General features: G+C 36.5%; 1 protein-coding gene across 3 annotated transcripts in view; it reads right to left on the reverse strand.

Annotated features, from left to right (window-relative positions):
* SPATA16 (spermatogenesis associated 16) overlaps positions 1-19,270 on the reverse strand; it is a 203,246-nt gene that overhangs the window by 165,954 nt on the left and 18,022 nt on the right. For all 3 annotated transcript variants that reach the window (XR_012072647.1, XM_006200791.3, XM_072961099.1), the window contains exon 2: positions 13,761-14,391. Coding sequence is in view for 2 of the 3 variants with exons in the window: in XM_006200791.3 (XP_006200853.2) it covers positions 13,761-14,372 (612 nt within the window). In the remaining variant the exon portion in view is untranslated. The remainder of the gene's footprint in view (positions 1-13,760; positions 14,392-19,270) is intronic.

Consider the following 19,270-nt stretch of genomic DNA (forward strand, 5'->3'; position numbering starts at 1 on the left):
TTTGCTCTTTGTCCCAACATCATCCTGAGTGACTTCAGATCCAGCTGTGGATGACTCATCTAATATCCTGGCCTCTCACTTATTTTTTTAAAACTCCTGAACTCTTCTCACTAATAACCCAGTCTCATGGAACATAACCTGTCAAATCTTACACTCCAATACCACTCCTTGACCAAACCTCTTAGTTTTTCAGCTCTTTCACTCCCTTATTCTCAGTTACCTTTCCTTCAATGGTCAGTCCCTGGACCACTATATACCCTCTCAGATTGAACGCTCTCTTCTGTCCTTTCCTGCCCAGCCCAGACCCACAGTTCACCATTATAATCTCTCTCTCATCATTAATCACAATAATTCTGTCCTCTGATACATTTCATCAAAACCTAAATTCTGAGTCAATGAAAACTTTTGGATGCTCAGAGACACAATGTAGAAAATCACATAACTTTGCAGTTTGTTGTCACTATAGATTCATGGTCCCTCATAGAGAGGCCTTGAATCCACTGCCTTAACCCTATTTAGCCTTTGTTTAGTTTGTCTCTATTGTCTGTCCAATCTTTTTCAAATTCTTCAACTGCTTTCAACTCAATTAAAAAAATCTAAAAATTCTCTCAATTTACCCTCCACCCATAAAAACTCTTCCTTCCCATCTCAGTGAAACAGGTTCCCATGTGTTCAAATCTAACCTTTCAATTTGTTTCCAGACCCCCATCCCTCAATACTTTCTTAGGTGATCTCACACCTTCGATCATCTTTTCATTACTTTTATTCTGTCTGTGGACTTTTTCAATCTAATCCTGTACAGTATCCATATCCTTAAAAAATATGAAAATCAGCCCATCACTCTATATTCTCTTTGAACTACTGTTGCATTTCTTCTTTCCATTCAAGGTAAATGTTTTGAACTCTGTTCCTGCTTCTTCCCTTTCCAACCTCACCATTGCTTCTGGCAGTTGGCTATTTTGAGAAAGGCTGTGTCCTGCAAGCACAGCTTTCGCTTTGATTACAAGCAATGAAATCAGGCATTATTTGCAGGTGATGGTTTATTCTTTTAACAGAAATTATTGAGATTATATCATCTGTGCTCAATCATATAATGAGACAAAGACTTATTGTGTCATTTTGTGAAATTATGCTTGCTTAATTCTAGTCCACATTTTAAACATGAGACGTATGAACATGGTTAGTCTAACTTTTCAGATCTAAACTACTTCCTTCCCAGGCTTGCTAAACTAGTGCCCAGTCCCAGTCTTGATTTCTAGTTGAGTTGCAGTGATAGCCATTAAAGTTGTTATCTTCATGGACATCTGACAGCTAATGATTATTTTTTACTCTTAATGCTACCTTTAGAAACTCTGTAACTAGATGTTTTCCCAAAGACTCCAGTCCATGAGGAGCAATGTCTTAGGGTTCTTGCTTCATTAATTTAGTCTCATTCTTTCTTAATCTGAGAGGTGGTCTTTTCTTAGTTATTCACGTTCTCTAGGATTATTTCCTCATCCCTCTTTCTTATTACACTTCAGGTGGCACCAGTTATGAATGATACCTCCAAATATCTATCTTTGGTCGGGAACTCTCTGCTACACTTCCTGCGTGCCTCTAGCCAACAAATGTGCTGCCATCATCTGAACTTGCCACCAGCCTTCACACAAAACACATCCAAAATTGTATTCATCCTCTTCTTTAAGTGTGCTCACGTTCCTGAGTTGGTGGCACTTTGATCCTTAGAAAATGCTTCTTTGTTTCTCACCTGCCACCAAAATGTGAACATTTTTCTTCCTCCCTCCCCCATTCCTCCTCCCATCCTTCTTTTCTTCCTTCCTTCCATCCTTTCTCCCTTCCTTCCTTCTTTCCTTTGTTCCTTCCTTCTTTCCTTCTTTCCTTCACTTTGGTTTCTCCTCTTTATACTTACTATTGCTTATCTGGGTCTACCTTTTACTTCACTCACCTAGATTATCACAAGTATAACCTCCCATCAGCCTCTAGTCTTTTCCCTCTCAAATCTGCCTCCAAACCAGTGGCTTTCAAATATTTTTGACCAAGATCCATAATAAGAAATGTGTTTTACATCACAGTCAAGATACATGCACATGCACATGCACACACACACACACACAGAGTAAGAGAGTACAAAAAAATGGACCTATTTTTCTTTATCCTAGCTACCATTCTATTTATAGATAGATATAGATATACCTGGATACATAACAGGAACAAAATTTTCACAGAGTAAAACTTATCTTCCAATATTCCACAAATTCTGATATTTTCCATTGTATCTCAGGTCAATTCTATTGATTTAAATTAAATGTAATGTTGGCCACAGTTCATTAAATTGATTTCATAGCCCAGTAATAGGCTATAATCCAGAGATGAGCACTGCTTTTGTTCTCTACATACACTAAAGTGATGTGGCAAAATAAATAAGTAAATAGGTCATTGTCACCACCATTCCCCACGTTAATCCTCTTGAGAGGTCTCCTGCTACCTACTGGATGTTCAAAGTATGCATGGCTCCCTGGCCACCCGCCAGCTCCCCCAGCTTTATTTCCCCCCATTGTGCTTTTCACTTTCTATGGTAGCAACACTCTACTCCTTCCTGTTTTACCCTGGAGTTTTCTCTTTCTACTTCCTTCATACTCTCATCCCCCTGGCTGTTTTCCCCTGAAATCAATCTTGGGTCATGACAAATAAAATGTATACAATTAGAAGAGTATAATTATATTACAGATGTAACTGAAGAAAGGATAAAGAGGTATAATATTGGGATTGAAATCTTATACACTCTTGTAGCTCCTATAATAACCAGCAAGGGTTGATAAAGTAGTAATTACTCAATGTTTCTTTCATTGATTCTTAATCAATCCTTTTTTTTTTTTACATTATTACTTCCCTATCCTAGAATCCACTTATTTCCTTCAATACCAGTTTCAATTTCTTCTGCCTGTTTTTTAAGGCCGTCTAGAATCTGGCCCTGTCCACTCTTACTTCATAATAATGCCTTCCTCTGGCCGTCCCATCTCCTTGCTGTTCTTATTCTTTTTCATGATTCTTTTCTCAAGTTCTACATCCTGCTAGTAAGTTTTCCCTCAAATAGCATACTCATTTTCCATCCCCTCTGCCCACCCTACTTTTCCATTCAGCTATTTATTTTTTAGGTTCATTCACACCTTTAAATTCACCCAAAGTCCTCTCAGCATTTCCATGAGTACTTTATGCATTTTTATCTCTTTGTCTTTAATAGAGAATAATAATAGTTCCCAACTCACCGGTTATTGTGAGAATTAGAGGTGTTAGTTTAGATAAAGTGCCTGCCACACAGAGTTCATGCTCATAAAATGTGTATCACAGATTCCAATCGAACGTTCCTATCCTAAACCTTTGTTCTGCATGGGCATTTCACATCACTGAACACCTGATAGATTTCTAATTGCCTTATTGTTATAGAACTTCTGTCTAAAGCTTGACTCTAAATCCTTTGAGAACCACATCCCTGTCATATAATGTTCTCTTACTCCCGTATCATTCAGTAAGTTGATAGAAAGTAATGATAAAATGGTTACTTAAAAATTTGTGGTTGATTTCTTAGTATTACTTATCCCACAAAATCAGTGATTAATTATTCTTTGATTAGTAGCATAATTTGAATCATCATCTCATCGCTATCATCATCATCATAGACCAAAACAAGTATTCCACAAGTTATTTATTTTTGGATGTAAAATATACTTTGGTAGTGGCATTCAAGTATACATGAATCCGATGTTCAAGGTACTGGTAACAATTCATTTGAAATAAGGAAACCACGCTGAGACAGTGCAGTGAAAGTTGTTTTCCCTTTTTTATTACACCCTGACTATCTACATCCTGCTCTTGGATAGAAACAGAATCATCTCTCAAGTGGAAAGAAAGTATTCTCTATTTTAGTGAATGTCAGATGAGGCAACAGAAGAGTTAAACTAATAACCATATGTTGAAATGGAAATTTTCCCCTAACTTTGTTCTAGGTAATCTGAATCAAGAGAGTAGCCACAGCCTCACTCTATGCTACATTTCTGTAAACAAATTCAAGTGGATCTCATCGACTCAGTACCTGCAGAGTCTGCTTGAACATCACACGGCGTAATGTGTGAAGGCTGGAAAGGGGTAGAGGAAACAGAGAGAGGATTGCTGTTTTCAACTTTATCTGGCTTTGGAAACCTTGCAGGAAATTTTGAAAGTTGGATAGTGGGAGAAGTTTGAGGCAATATTATCCAATGTTTGGATAAGAATCATCTTTTTTTTAATGTCTGTGAACCTCAACATGGAATCATCAAACTGAATAACAGTTTAGGGTTGTGTCAGACTTCAGTGACTGAGTTGGTTAGGTTTTGATTCACAACAATGTAAAGAGTTAACTACATTTAAAAACACGCTAACATTTACTGTCATCTGAATCAAACCCATAACGACCACTCATAAACTATGGAAATGATTCTGCTCGTGAAAAAGATCTTGCTCAGCTTCCTTGGATTAATAATTCATTTTTTGTGAGGTTATCACTAATGGGATGAATTTAATATTTTAGACACACGTACTAACTAATCCTGACTGGTGTTTAGTGTTAGTCTATTTCTTAGCGTTAACAGGAAAGTAGTCATTAAGTTAATTTGCTTTTTAAGTGAATTTGAGATTATTTTAAGTGTACATTTTCAAAGAGTAAATTTTCATGACAATGACATTCACATTTTTCTTGATGCTTTAAAATGTTTAGATCTTGCTTTTCTTAATTCCCTTTGAATAAGCACACATGGGGTAACACCTATTGTAGGTGATTTTAAAGGAGAAGGAAGTGATGAACATCTTTTATGCTAGTGGTTCTCAACTATTAGCTGTTCAATAAAATGACTTGGGAATCTAAAAATCACCAGTGCCCCAGGCATGGTCATTGCCTGAACCCCAGAAAATTATATCAGACTCTCTAAGGGTGGATTTGGGCATCTGGATATATTTAATAGCTCCCCTGGGTGATTGTAATTATGTCAAGAACCTACAAGGTTCATAATATTTTTAGATGAAATGTGACTCTTCTTTCATTTGTAACATGATACAAGTTATACTGCAGTCTTGCTTATTGAAAATTCTCCTATTCACCTCTCCCCACCCTACACGCTCTAACACTATGGGGAAATGTGATTCTCTCTGAGATAGCCAATGCCTGTCTTGCAACCCTCACTTGCCCCATTTTCTACTCTTTCTCTCCTTTTGATTCTCCCCATATCCCTCCCCACAAGCTCTCTCACTTTATGGGCAATGGGTGCTGCATGCAAATAAGAATTGTTGCTCCTTTCCTTGTTGTGTCAGTGGCAGCTCTTGTGCAGGAAAGGGAGGGGAGCTTAGCCAGAGTCAGATGAGTGGGAAGGTGGGTGTGCTGGGGGCAGGGGTCGGGGGTGTGGAGCCAGGGCCATTTGGGTAAAAGCCTCCATAGGAACAGGAAGCCACCAAACAGAGGAGTCGCCTTGGACATTCTTCCCATTTCCTATCTCTCTCTTTTTTCTTTATATATATATAAATATATATATATATATATATTGGAATATAGTCAGTTTACAATGTTGTGTCAATTTCTGGCATACAGCACAATGCTTCGGTCATATATGAACATACACACTAATAATACTCAGCCTGAAAAATATTGTCTTCCTTTGACCACACACCACCTCTCCTTTGTGTAGCTTAAATCTCCTATTGATATTTTTGATTCCACTGAGGTCAAGCTGATGACCACTGAAATTAATTAAACTACATCAAGCTATGTAGGAAGTCCTTCCTTCTAAACGTCCACTTGAAGGACACATTTCAGGAAAAACCTTTAAAGATATAAATAATAACAACACACTAAACTAAAAATAGAAAAAGTACATAACTTGAAAATGCAAATAAAATCCTGGAATGCAGGTAGTGGGAGCCTATTCTTTGTCTCTAATCTCTGACTTCTTGTGGGCAGGGACTAAGTTTTATTTATATTTGTATCCCCTCCACTAAAAGAGCCAGTGAATGTTAGTGGTATTAACATATTTTTTTCTTACAATGGCAAATTCTGCTCTTCCGGAGATTGGTCTTATTTAACTAGTGCTTAATTATAGGACTATATCTAATTTTATTGTTTTGAGATTAAGGGAGGTATTTGCTTTGTATTTTACTGTTATGTAAATTTAATAGCATTTAAAAAATATTTTTTATCATTAAATACTTACTGGCTATGGTGTCCCTGAATGGGACAAAGATGGTAACAATCAAGGTAAAAACTGAAATATTTAATTCTGACCATACAGAGTTCAACAGTCAAATTATATGTGACAACTAAGAAAAAATGAACTATTTCTAGCATAACAGCTTGTGTATTCAAGTGAAAGCTTGTAATTTTTTTTTTGTCAGAAGTAGTTAATAGTTCAAAATTGTGTTTAATTTAGATCACTGCTTCTGAAAGAGGGAATAGAGTAAAAAGCAATGAATTATTTTGGTCTCTTGCTTTGGTTTCATTTCATATGTCATTAAAATAATACTATATATGTTTTTAATGTTAATTAAAGGAAAAAGGGATATGGATTAGAACAATGATGATAAGCTACTGAATTGGGCAAAATCCTTTGGGGTGCTAAAGTTTTAAGTTAAACACATAGAGTACAAGGAAATGAGAAACTTGAGAAATACAGCGACACCCTGTACATGGATTTAAAATTCATCATGTTTTCTAACAAGCGAGTCTCCACGAAAGCACCTTGTAGTTGAGTATTAGTTCTTATCATTCCTGCTTAACAATGCTCTAAGACATTCAGAAAGTTGCTCAAAGTCACACAGCAATTAGCTATCAGAAGCAGTGTCAAGCACAGATAATCTGACTCCAGATTTGGTGCTCTGTCCATCACAGCTCTGGACCCACGTGGCCACGTAGGGCTACGTGAACCAGACACATGAACGTGCTTATTGCTAACTTGCCAGATAGGCAATGGGGCAGGCGTTCGCAAACCTACCAGTGGTGTGGCATAAATCCTTGCTACTCAGCGTCGTCCCTGACAGCAGCATGGGCATCGCTGGGGAGCTTATCAGAAATGAGGCCTCTATCTGGGTGCTGCAGCAGGGACCTGAAGCATCAGAATCTGCATTTTTAACAGTGCTCCTACACAACTTTTATACACTTTAAAGTATGAAAAGCTAGAGTGTAAAGCATTCTTGACGTGAAATCAGGGCACTTGAATTCGATCTCAGCCATGCCACAAACTAGCTGGTTCACTTTAAGTAAGCTTTTTAACTTTATAGAGCATCAGTTTTTTTTTTAATCTGTGAAATGGGGATGATAATATCTGTCTTTGAGGATTATTATGATGATTATTTCAATAAAAGGGCCTGGACCTCAGCAGGAGTTTAAGAAATGCACACTGAATCCCTGTGCAAATCCACAGTTATGTGAGGTTCCCTCAGGCACTCAGCGAATTTGGTCAACTGTTGATTTCCTGATTATGTTGGACTAGGAACTATCTGTGTTAGAATCCATTTACATTAAGCTTTCTGGGATGTCCACATTTTCATGCCCTAGAGATTGGCTACAGAATTATTCTCAGCAGAGCAATTATAGGTGAGGCTGCCCTATAATGAGATATCTTTGCTACTTCATTAAATAAACCCCCTTGGATGGGTTCCAAAATGGACCTGCCTCATACCAAATTCCATTACACTGGAAGTAATCTCATAAGAAGGCCCTGGTGCGGGTTCAATTGTCCTGGATACCTAGTGTTTACCATAAAGAGAATGTGTTCTAGAACAGTGATTCCCAAAAGCTGGTTCTCAGGCCAATGTTTTACCGATCCAAGGGGCAATACAAAAAAAGACAATTTAGTCAACTTTTCATAAAGTTGAATTATAATCTTTTTTAAAAAAAACTTCATTCTGAGAGTATGCCCTATTTTCTTTCTATCTTTTCAATGTTAAACTGCTCCATATTTTTATGAAATAATGATGAAATAGATGGTAATTTTTGTAATGTTCTTGCACAATACAAATATAAAATCAATTTTCTCCCTTCTCCAATTTTTTTTAATTTTATTACCATTGAAATCCCAAAGTTCTGAACTATATTTTTATAGAAAAACATGCTTAAAAAGAAATTCTTTCCTATGAAATTAGTGAGGGGCATAGAGCATTTTAAATTGGGAATCAAACTGCAAAGTTTTAATTGAAGGGCAACTTTGTTCAACATCAGCATCTCACACAGTGTAAAGTTCCTCAAACTGCAACGCGGACAAGGACACCTTGGGATGTTAACATGCAGATCCTGATTCTGCAGGTCTGGCACAGCTCAAAGTTCTGTATTTCCAACAAACTCACATTTTGAGTAGTAAAGACATAGTGGTTAAGGTGGTGAGCTCTGAACTGGACCATCCTGGGTGATCTCTTGGCTCTACCACTTTTAACTGTTGACCCTTGAGCAAGTTATTTAACCTATGTCTCCCTTAGTTTACTTATTAGCAACAAAAGAACAGTCACAGTCACATCTCATATGCTTGTTGTTAGAAAAAAATGGAAAATGGAATGTAAATATTCCCAGAATGTAAAATACAGTACTGGACATAGAAAGAGCTCCATATATGTGAGTTATTAGTCTAACTTCACAGATCAATGACTATAGTATCAAGATATTAAAAAAAGATTAGCACCTCAAGGAGTTCCTATGTGATGAAGTAGGAAGAATTTTAACTTCTGTTTGGTGAGGGTTAAGCTGTGTTCTGTCTTCTTTGAGTGGTTCAGTGGGATTGCTTACAGCTACAAATCTTGAAAGTCATGTATAGATCTGTTCTTTTTTTTAATTGAAGTATAGTCAGTTACAATGTGTCAATTTCTGGTGTACAGCACAATGTCCCAGTTACACATATACATACACATATTCATTTTCATATTCTTTTTCATTAAAGGTTATTACAAGGTATTGAGCATAGTTCCCTCCACTATACAGAAGAAACTTTTCTTTTAAAATCTGTTTTTAGTAAATCTCAAACTCCCAAATTTATCCTGTCCCACCCCCTTTCCCTGGTAAGCATAGATTGTTTACTATGTCTGCGAGTCAGTTTCTGTTTTGTAGATGAGTTCATAGTGCCCTTTTTTTTCTTTTTCTTTTCTTTTTTTTTAGATTCCACATATAAGTGATATTATATGGTGTTTTTCTTTCTCTTTCTGGCTTACTTCACTTAGAATGACCATCTCTAGTTCCATCCATGTTGCTGCAAGTGGCATTATTATTTTTATGGCTGAGTAGTATTCCATTGTATAAATGTAGCACAACTTCTTTATCCAGTCATCTGTCGATGGACATTTAGGTTGTTTCCATGTCTTGGCTATTCTAAATAGTGCTGCTATGAACATTGGGGCACATGTATCTTTTCAAATTAGAGTTCCCTCTGGATATATACCCAGAAGTGGGATTGCTGGATCATATGGTAAGTCTGTTTTTAGTTTTTTGAGGAATCTCCATACTGTTTTCCATAATGGCTGCACCAAACTACATTCCCACCAACAGTGTAGGAGGGTTCCCTTTTCTCCACACCCTCTCCAGCATTTATCATTTATGGATTTTTGAATGATGGCCATTCTGACTGGTGTGAGGTGATACCTCATTGTAGATCTATTCTAATTCAAAAAGTGAAAGTCTCTCAATTATTGAGATCCTAAGAGTAAGGTTGAAATAATGGTACGGTTTAGATTGCATGCTGCAAACTTTTGAGAACCTTTAATAATTTCTTTGAATGTTTATAAATGACAAGAAAAATATGATCAGTATATTTCCAGACCTTAAGTTTTCCTATATGTCTTTACTTTATCAATAATTATTCTTTTCCCCATGAAAAGTGCAGCTAGAATGTTTATTAATTAATCTCTTCCTAATTTTTATTGACAGCTAAGCAATTTGTTGAAAATGTGTGTATTGCTTAAAATGCAAATGCAACTACATGAGGATAGTGTCTTATATTTCTTCATTTTAATAGAATCCCTACTATTTTTACAGAGGGTGAATTTATATACTTATTCTTTAAAAGTTGCAGATAATAACACCTAGGCATAAAAATGTGATTTAATATAGATTTGTGTTTTTATCTTCAGTTTATACCTTTTGCCCTCTGGTGTGACTTCTGCTGTGATTTCAAACAGAAGAGCAAATGATAACTGGTTTTAACAAAGATTGATGAATTGGTTCCAGAGCTAAGGGCTAATCTTACCTACCTAACTGGTTCAACTTTATATGTAAAAAGAAAGGCATAGAAAAATAAGTTATTTCATGAAGCACATTTAAATAAACGCCTCCTGTGTTCTGAAATCCTAAGAGATTAAAGTTGACTGCTTTTTGGAAGCTAAATTGTTATCTTCTGAATCATTGCATACCATTTTTGTCTTATTCATTGTAAAATACTAGAGAAAGAAAAATATCATAAGATATCATTTATATGTGGAATCTAAAAATAAAAAGATACAAGTTCTATTTACAAACTGAAACTAGACTAATGGACATAGAAAACAAACTATGGTTACCAAAGGGGAAATTGTGGGGAGAGATAAATTAGGGGTTGGGGATTAACAGACATGTATTACTATATATAAAAAAGATAAATCACAAGGACGTACTGTATAGCACAGGGAACTATATTCAGTCTCTTGCAATAACATGTAATGGAAAAGAATCTGAAAAGAAAAATATATGTGTATGTATATGTATAACTGAATCACTTTGCTGTACACCTGAAACTAACACTATAAATCAACTACACTTCAATAAGTTTTTTTTAAGTCATACATTTATCTATCTAGTTAGTGACTATTTTATAAAAACAAAAGAAGTTAATATTTTGTTAAGAACACAGGGAAACTAACATATAAGCAGAATATTTCTAATGGGTTTATTAGAGAAATTGGAAGTTATAGTATCAGTTAATAATATTCACAAATTTCCAGGGTTTTCCCCCAGTTTTTACTTTCTATTTCTTTTCCGTCATCTTACCTTTAACCACAGCCAGTCTGCTGTCGACTTGTACAGCTGACTTTGTACCACCCAGTGGACGAGCATTTTGTATGCCTCTCAGTGCCTCCCAAGTGGTAAGCCCTCCATGGGAAAGCTGCTTGTTATCCTTCAGTCTCCATATCTATTCTCCCCTTCTTCCTCAGTAATAGCACCCCTGAATGTTAGGGCCATTGGGAATAAAGACCATATTTTCCAGTCTCACTTGTAGGTTTGTGCAGCCACATAACTAAATTTGGGTTAATGAAAAAAAAAGAAAAAAGAAGAAAAGAAACGGTGTTGATACTTCCATGAAGTGTGCTTGGCAGGACGCAGTGTGCCTCTTCCCTTCCTCGTGCCCCTCCTGGATGGCCAGAAGGTGTATGTGATGACACCAGCAGGAGCTGCCATTTTGGATCATGAAGTACAAGCCACATCCTGAGGGACAAAATAGCATCTGGCACCCTGATGATCGCCCCATACCCTGTACCAGCGCTTGGTTGCCTAACATTTATGTGGGGAAGAAAAACCTCTCTTGCTTTAGACACAGTTATTTTGGGTTTCTGTCACTTGTACCCAAAATTTGATCCTAACTCCACACACTGAAATATTGATGCATCTGTCTCTTATGTGTGATCTTTATCATTATGCCGTGGTCTCTGTCAGCCACCCTATCTTACTCAAAGTCATGTTAGGACCTAAGAAAAAGCAAGAGATACATTAAATAATGCCCGAGGACACTCAGTACTGAGGAAGTTAAATTTAAGAGAAATTAAATTCAGGAGAGGAAAGAGTTAAAGAGGTTAAAAATCTTTTCTATTCCCAGTAACTCTGGTTTATTAAGAGACATTCTAGGTAAGATTTCAAAAGTTAACTCCCAAGATAATTAGACAAAAGCTAGGCCAGATGTCTAAGCTAAGTTTTGGTCTCAAAATAATTACCTTTGTTAATTACCAGTAATTAGTGTCAGCATCCAACTCTTTCCAGAAAACCTTTGAGTGAGGGGGAGAAGAGGAAGAAAGTGAAAGAGAGAGAGAGAGAAGAGGGGAAGACAGAGAGAGAGAATGTGTACAGTAGAGTCAGAACACAAGCATCTTCCTGTACAGTTACACACCTTGGGGTCATTAAAATCTGATTCAAATTTTACAATTTTCAACAGTGAGTTTTATGGAAAAAAGTGGATATTTTCTTCCAGTGAATGCAGATATCTTTTGCTTCTACCTAGACTTAATTTGAATTTTATGTTCTGTCTTATTTTATGCCTTTTCTTTCCATTGTCAAAATGTTTCTTTTTATTTACCTATAAAATTACACCTTTAACCCTGCCCCCAACTCCCCCGAAAAACTTTCTGCTGAAAATAGCCCTAGCAGAAGTGCCCACAGTTCTTCCAGGAGTTTTTACTTAGCTTCCTTTCCTCAGTCAGAAGCTTCTTTCTAGTCTTTAGCTCACAGAACAGCAGGGGATTCTCAGTGGTTGGTGGATAACTTAATTTGGGGGGTCAGTTTTTATATAGTTCAGAAGTTTACATAGTGCATCACTCTTCCCTTTGTGTGAATGAGACTTTATAAAGGCAGAAATATTCATAGATGCATCTACTGTGTGCTACCTCATCACTTCATGTCTCTTTGGGCCTCCTATTTTTGTGCTTAGAGTTTCTTTTTAAATATTCAGGGGCACCTTTGTCTCATATTGTGTATTAATAATTCATTGTAGATGTAGTCATTTTAACTGGCAAGTAACAGTGGAGATAATACTTTACTCTTTAAATCTCCATCACAGACCTCTCACACTGCCCATGTCCCATGTCCCATGGTGGATCAATCACTCCTTTATGCCGTCTGTATTTCTGTTCACTGGTTTATCTACCTTACTGGACTTTTAGAGGAAAGGCACCATGTCTTAACTCAACTCTTATATCTCCAGTGGCCTCTAGGCCTATATAAAATGCATTGAAAAAAACCTTTTTTTTTTTGTAATTAATGAAATACTCAGTCACCAATATTGCCAAGCCAGTGGGGCTTCTGGTTATACACTCTGGTCATTTTATAAATTCAGTGAGTCATGAGATGGTGCAATTTTTCCCACTACCTTTTTTTGTGTTTTATTGGTGAGTCTCACATTTATTTTAGCTCATGGGCTGTTTCTTTATGCCGAGATATTGACCAACTTACCTGCTTCCAGAGAGAAAAATAATTATTCATAAGGCTTAGTAGAATGGGAAGGAAAGTGAAGTTTGATGGCAAGGTAGAATGGTGTTATTTTGCTTTTAATCAGTATTATGTATAAATTATCAGCACATGCTAAAGAGTAAAGATGGTTATGTTTAATCATGAAGACTACATATCAAAAGGGGACCCTTTGTATACTCATTAACTGCCTATTTCTTGAGAATCTATATTCTGCTCACCAGCCCTGTACTAAAACTTTTTGGCTTTTATAGGTGTACATCTAAATTACAAAACCAACTGCATTTAATATATTACCATTCACTGCTGAGTTTGGTAAAGAAAAAGCATGAGATATGCTTTTGGGGGTGATTTCTGTATGTCAAGTGCACACAGGCATATTAATTTGCAGGCACATCTTACTTATGTAAACTGGGACCTGCATAGCCCCAATATCATTTGATATTTTCACCCCATGATCACTGTTCATTACACAATGATCAGAGCTGCTAATGTAATTACAGCTCTCACTTTCACAGCTTCCTGTCACCAATCTACGTTTTCTTTAATCCCATACCTCCAGTGCTGTTCTGAATTGTCCTGCCGCCACGGCGTATTTCTTCTGTCTGTAGCAAGAGCTGGCATCCTTTAAGGCTACCTGAAGCCATTTGTCAATCTGAGGTGGAATGCTGAAATTCAGCACACGCAAAGGGTAAACTATTTCAGCAGCTCGGTATATTGGCCGAATCCCAGTGGGCATGAAGGACTTTACAAACTCATAGCTCACGTCCTCTTCATCGATGTAGACCAACTTCACCTCCACATCCATGATATTCTTTAAGGGGATATGAGGCAGGGGCAGGGTGATCAACGGACTGTCAAGTTCTATCATCTTTGCCTCTTTCTTTCCAGCTGGCTTTTCTTCACCATCTGCCTTCCTCTTAAAGGCCACTTTCTCTAAATCATTGCTTTGTTTTTCTTTGATGCTCTTTGCCATTTTTATTCTTTCAATTGTGATTTCTACCTGTCTATTTCCACAGCTTTTCTTAATCACTTGTGGCATTTCCAGGATGTTGGTTGGGTTTGCCAGGGTGGACATTTTCTTGCTTGTGTTCATCTTTGGAACGAGTTGACCAGGATAGACCCTATTTACTGTATTCTCCACACTCCTGCTGCTTCCTGAATCCATTGATTCCCCCCTGAAATTCCTGTAGAGGTAAGAAGAAGAAAAACAATTAAAACAAAATTTTGAAATTCCAATGTCTTTAGTATAGTCAGGCTATAGTCAAATTCATTTAAACTACTATTTTATTTATTATAGGTATTCATCACCTTAAAAGTAAAACTGTATGTACATTATCTGCTGTTTTACTAAGGAAGTAATATGTTTCAGTCTCAAAACTTGCCAAGAATTTGTTGAAAACACATTTAGACAATGTCTTAAAAATAATCATCTATAGCTGAACAACATTGAGTGAACATTTTTTTTATGGGGTGCCCAAATTCATCGAATAGGAAAACGTTATACATAGCCACTGAGGACAAAAAAGACAAAATCTGACTTAATATTAATTTCCTCAGAAAGGCAGGTGGTCTAGAACTCATTATAAAATATACTGCTAACCTGCATAATAGACTTGGGAGTCTGAAGAAACCACAGCTGCTTCCTCTGAAAGGCTTCCAGAAATGTTATGAGCACAATGTTTCCTCAGCTTGTTTCTTCTATTAGAAATGAAAATCTTAAGCTTAAAGAGCTTTAAAGGTAACCATCATTCAGAACTGACTTGAAAGCAGAAGAGCATGACCTTCACCTTCTCATTAAATGTGAAGCCATATATTTATCTTGAGTCCTACTGTATTAATATCTTTGTAGCAATGGTATCAATGTCGTACTGTTTGAAGATGAGGCACTTTCCTAAATCACTGATGTTCAAAAATATAACCAACACTCTTTTGATTCAAAGGTTTCTGAATACTATTTTTGCTTCTAGATTAGTTCCAAAATACAAAATACGTTAAGACCAAATAATTATGTAGTATATTTTGTTCCCATTTTTAAGACTCTTTCACCTATCATATTCTATCCTGGAAGCAACTCTGTAGGATAAACAGGAATAACGAACACATTTTTCAAAGAAACTAAGAAATAGAGAGGTTAAGTTTCTTATCCCTATTGGCTTTTGGTCATTAACAGAACCTGGATTCCTGTTTCCTCCCTGGGACTTCCACGCACTAACTGTTAGCTTGGGGTACTTCCTCTAAAGCATGCTGTTCTTTAGGATGGCTAATAGGAGACTTACCTCAGAACACAAAGAGAAGAGAAAATGCAAGAAAGAAGGGCTGAGTATGATAATAAGGTAACGAAATGAAAGCTAACACTATTCTTTCTTCTCTTTCATTTTTCTACCACAAGGACGGTGCCTGAGTCAAGATAATAAAGTCTTGGGAAGTTTCTCAAAACTTACAATTTTGTGGATGTTGTTGATTATTTTCATTTGTTTGCTTGCAAGACAGGTTTGCCCTAGAAAAACTTTTAATGACCGTGAAATTTGACCCAGTAATACTTAAGGAAAGTAAAGGAAGAAACAAAACTGTACATGAGTCTAACCTTTGAGGCACTTTCTTCCTCCTACCATTGTATATTTGTGTCATCAGAAAAGGTTTAGGTCAAATGTGGACATAAAAAATCTACTATGCTGACCTATATTATCTCATAAGAAAGGTCGAATTCCAGTAATTCCAATAACAGCTATCTTGGATGTTAATTTGCAAAAGTTGAATACCAGAAAAATATTTCCCTAGTGATTTATACTGGTGTATTAGGGTTTTGTGTCTACTGGGGGGGAACAATACCTCAAAGATTAAAAATGTTTCCAGTTTATGTTATGCTCAGTATTGAAGAAGATAGTCATGACTGGTTATCTTAAGACCCATCAGCACAGCTTTACTTCAGGCAAGACCCTGTTCCCTTTTCCTCTCTTGGATTCATGGTTGGCATCCAATATATCGCTTGGATCACTAAGGTGGCTACTTAGAGTAGTGAGGGAAAAACCGTCTTGACGATCGCTCTATCTTATTGTTGCTCTTATGCCACATATGATTTGGTTTGAGTAAAAGTCAGCTTCAGTCTTTGAATTACTATCTCCAGTGGATGGACACTCAAGATATACATCTACACCAATAGGTTTCTTTCAGTAGCAGAGATGCAGAAATGGAATTAGCATAACTTCAACACCCAACATGTATAGTTGAAATTTTGAGTAAAGTGTATGTACCACAGTGGCTAAGTTCCAAATAAAACTTGACTCTTATGAATACTATAGAAATTATATTTATGTCCTCTTTGTCCAATACTATCTGTGAAGCAAAAGAGGTGTGAAGCTCTTGAAACTTGTTCAAAGCTCAAAATATCTGATTTTAAGGATCTCTGATTCATATTTGTTCTTACTGTCAACTTCAAAAATATAAACAGGAAATGTGGGTAAGCTATTTCAAAATTTTCTTGGTATCCCCCCTAGATAATTTTTCTAAACTCTCTCTGCTTAAAGCACCAGAGGCTAAAACGTGTCAGAATATCTGTAGTTGGTTGTAGTTAGTATCATTCTTAATGTCTACAGCAGCATTACGTCTCTCTTCTGTGTTTCTTTTCATATCTCTGGAACATGTAAACTTATCTTCACAACCACTAATTTTGGGACTCTCCCTCGCTCCCTCTATTCGGCCCTTTCTCTGCCTATTTTCCCTTCACATTCCCCTACTTCAGTCTTCCTGCCAGTTGTCTGTACCCCCCATCCCAACAGCACACATTTTTCTTTTCAAGAAAGAAACTTTATTGCTTTTCAGAAACAAGCTTCTGACTGTTTTTTCATTAGCTCTTAAAGCTGTCTATAGAAATTGTAATTTTGTTCTTCAGTGAAGTTCTTTTTCATAAGAAACAATAATAGAGGGTGAAAAAGTGTACCTGGTGTATAGAGCAATCAGAGGGAAAATATTTGTAAGCAGATGTTTCGTTTTCAAACATCTGGAAGAGCAATTATTCTAAATTTGTCTAAGAAACACATAATTCAGGTCCCCTCAGAAAAACCAGAATAAATATCCTGTCTAAAAGTGGCCTAAATGTATAGGCAGAAAAAGCATGGCCAAACCCAAGCAATATTTTTTCATGTTGGTTCCAAAGCAGGTGACTTCAGCTTCAGATTTAGAGCCTGTTCTTAATAAAAAATTCTTGCATGTCTACAGAAGAGTTATGAAACTGCTCACTTACAGCCTTTAAAAAAAATTATACAACTCCATTTAAATAATACGGAATTTAAGGCCTTTCACCAGCTCGCCCAATGTGTGTTTCCAGACTTATTTAGCACTCCTTCTGTAAACTGCTCTGAAGTCAAGCTGAACCTCTTGTTACTTCCAAAAGATAACTTACTTTCAGTCTGTCTGCTAAGAATTCTCCGTCTTCCTGTTTTCCACCCCATTCTACCTGGCCAGCCCTCGCCAGAGGTTATCCATCTCTCCCTCCTTGGAGCACTGACGGCATTTATAGTCCTTATTTTCCACATTGCAGTTATGCGTGAATGACTTATTTTTTCCAATAAGCTTCCTGAAAGCAGAAATATGCTCTACTTATCTGGACATTAGTTCAGTGCTTTGCAGAGTCGACATTCAATAGATGCCGATCAATATGGATACTGTGAATCAAAGGCTAATTTAAACAATTTAAGAGAAACAAAATTGGATTTTTCTAAAGGTATGGCTTTTTTAACTTTGTGAGAGTTGTTTCTGAGGTGTTTTGCTAGATTTTGTTTGGTTTTGTTTTAAATTTGGTCCTGGGTAAAGTACATTTTCTTCTTTGATAGTTCAAGTGAATCATCTACCAACTAGATTTAAACTATCAACCTCTTCAGTTTTTTTTAGTAGTCAAGTTGATTAACATGACATTAGTCAGTGTTCCTGAGGTGCTGAGTTACACTTTAATCATTACTTCAATAAAAATACATTCAGAGAAAACTATTAGACAATCATTATGTATGACAAAGAGGTATTCACTGATAACATTCTTAAAAATGCCCAATCTTTAATTTAGAAGACTGTGAAATTGACTTCCTCATAGAGGCATGCCTTAAAAAAAAAGATCTCCAGCAAATATTGATATAAAACATTAGAACAATCTTGAAGGTTTTATAACAAATGCAGGTACTAGAAACAAAAAGAGATTAATGTTCAATCATTTCCACGGGGGCAGCCCTTTAAAATTTATTCAGTAGATCTTCAACACACTTATTTTTTTCTGCAAGCATTTTTTATCAAGCATTCTCTTTTATGTGGGAGATTCTGTTGCTTCGTAGATACAATCAGTGGTTTGCATGACTATTAGTATGGCACATTTTTATTAGCATTTTGATGGAAATAGGCAGCTCAAACATGGACAATTCAGAAAAAGAGAATCCTTCAAAATTTGCTCTCTGAAACATTCAACATCACAGTTGCTATGGTTTTCTTTCTTAAAAAAAAAGAAAGAAAGAAAGAAAAGGATCTAATTTTAACTTGCTGTTAAATGTAACCAGAGAGACATTATGAGGGAAAACGTCTTGCTTGTTAGTCCACGAGTGCACCTTGATATTTTTGAAAACACACTACAAAATATTTCTTCAATCGAATAATCATTTATTGAACACCTGCCACAAGAAATGTACTGTGTTATGTGTTATAAAGAAAACTAAGGATGACCAAGATAGGGTTCTTGGCATTTTAGAGCTTATAGCTCGGGGTAAGGGTGTGGGGTGGGGAGAGGGATGTATAGATAAATAGCTTTGTACAGAGAAGACATTCTCTTACAAGATAGTGAACTGCTGGAGAGGCAGAAATGCATCACAGTCCTTTTTCTATACTGATGGCTAGTTCCTTCAGAGCCTGGAATGTAATGGGCCCTCAGTACATGTTTGTTATTTAAATGAGTGCTCGGCTGAGTTGAGGACTGTGGTAGGAATAATGAACATGCTTCTGTGGGGACATGGGATGGATGCAGTTTCAAGAGATCTGCTTTTTAGAAGAGGCAGAATGAGAGGTGTCCCTATGTAAGCAATTTTTCTT

Source organism: Vicugna pacos, chromosome 1 (assembly GCF_048564905.1).
Source record: "Vicugna pacos chromosome 1, VicPac4, whole genome shotgun sequence".
Classification (NCBI taxonomy): Eukaryota; Metazoa; Chordata; class Mammalia; order Artiodactyla; family Camelidae; genus Vicugna; species Vicugna pacos.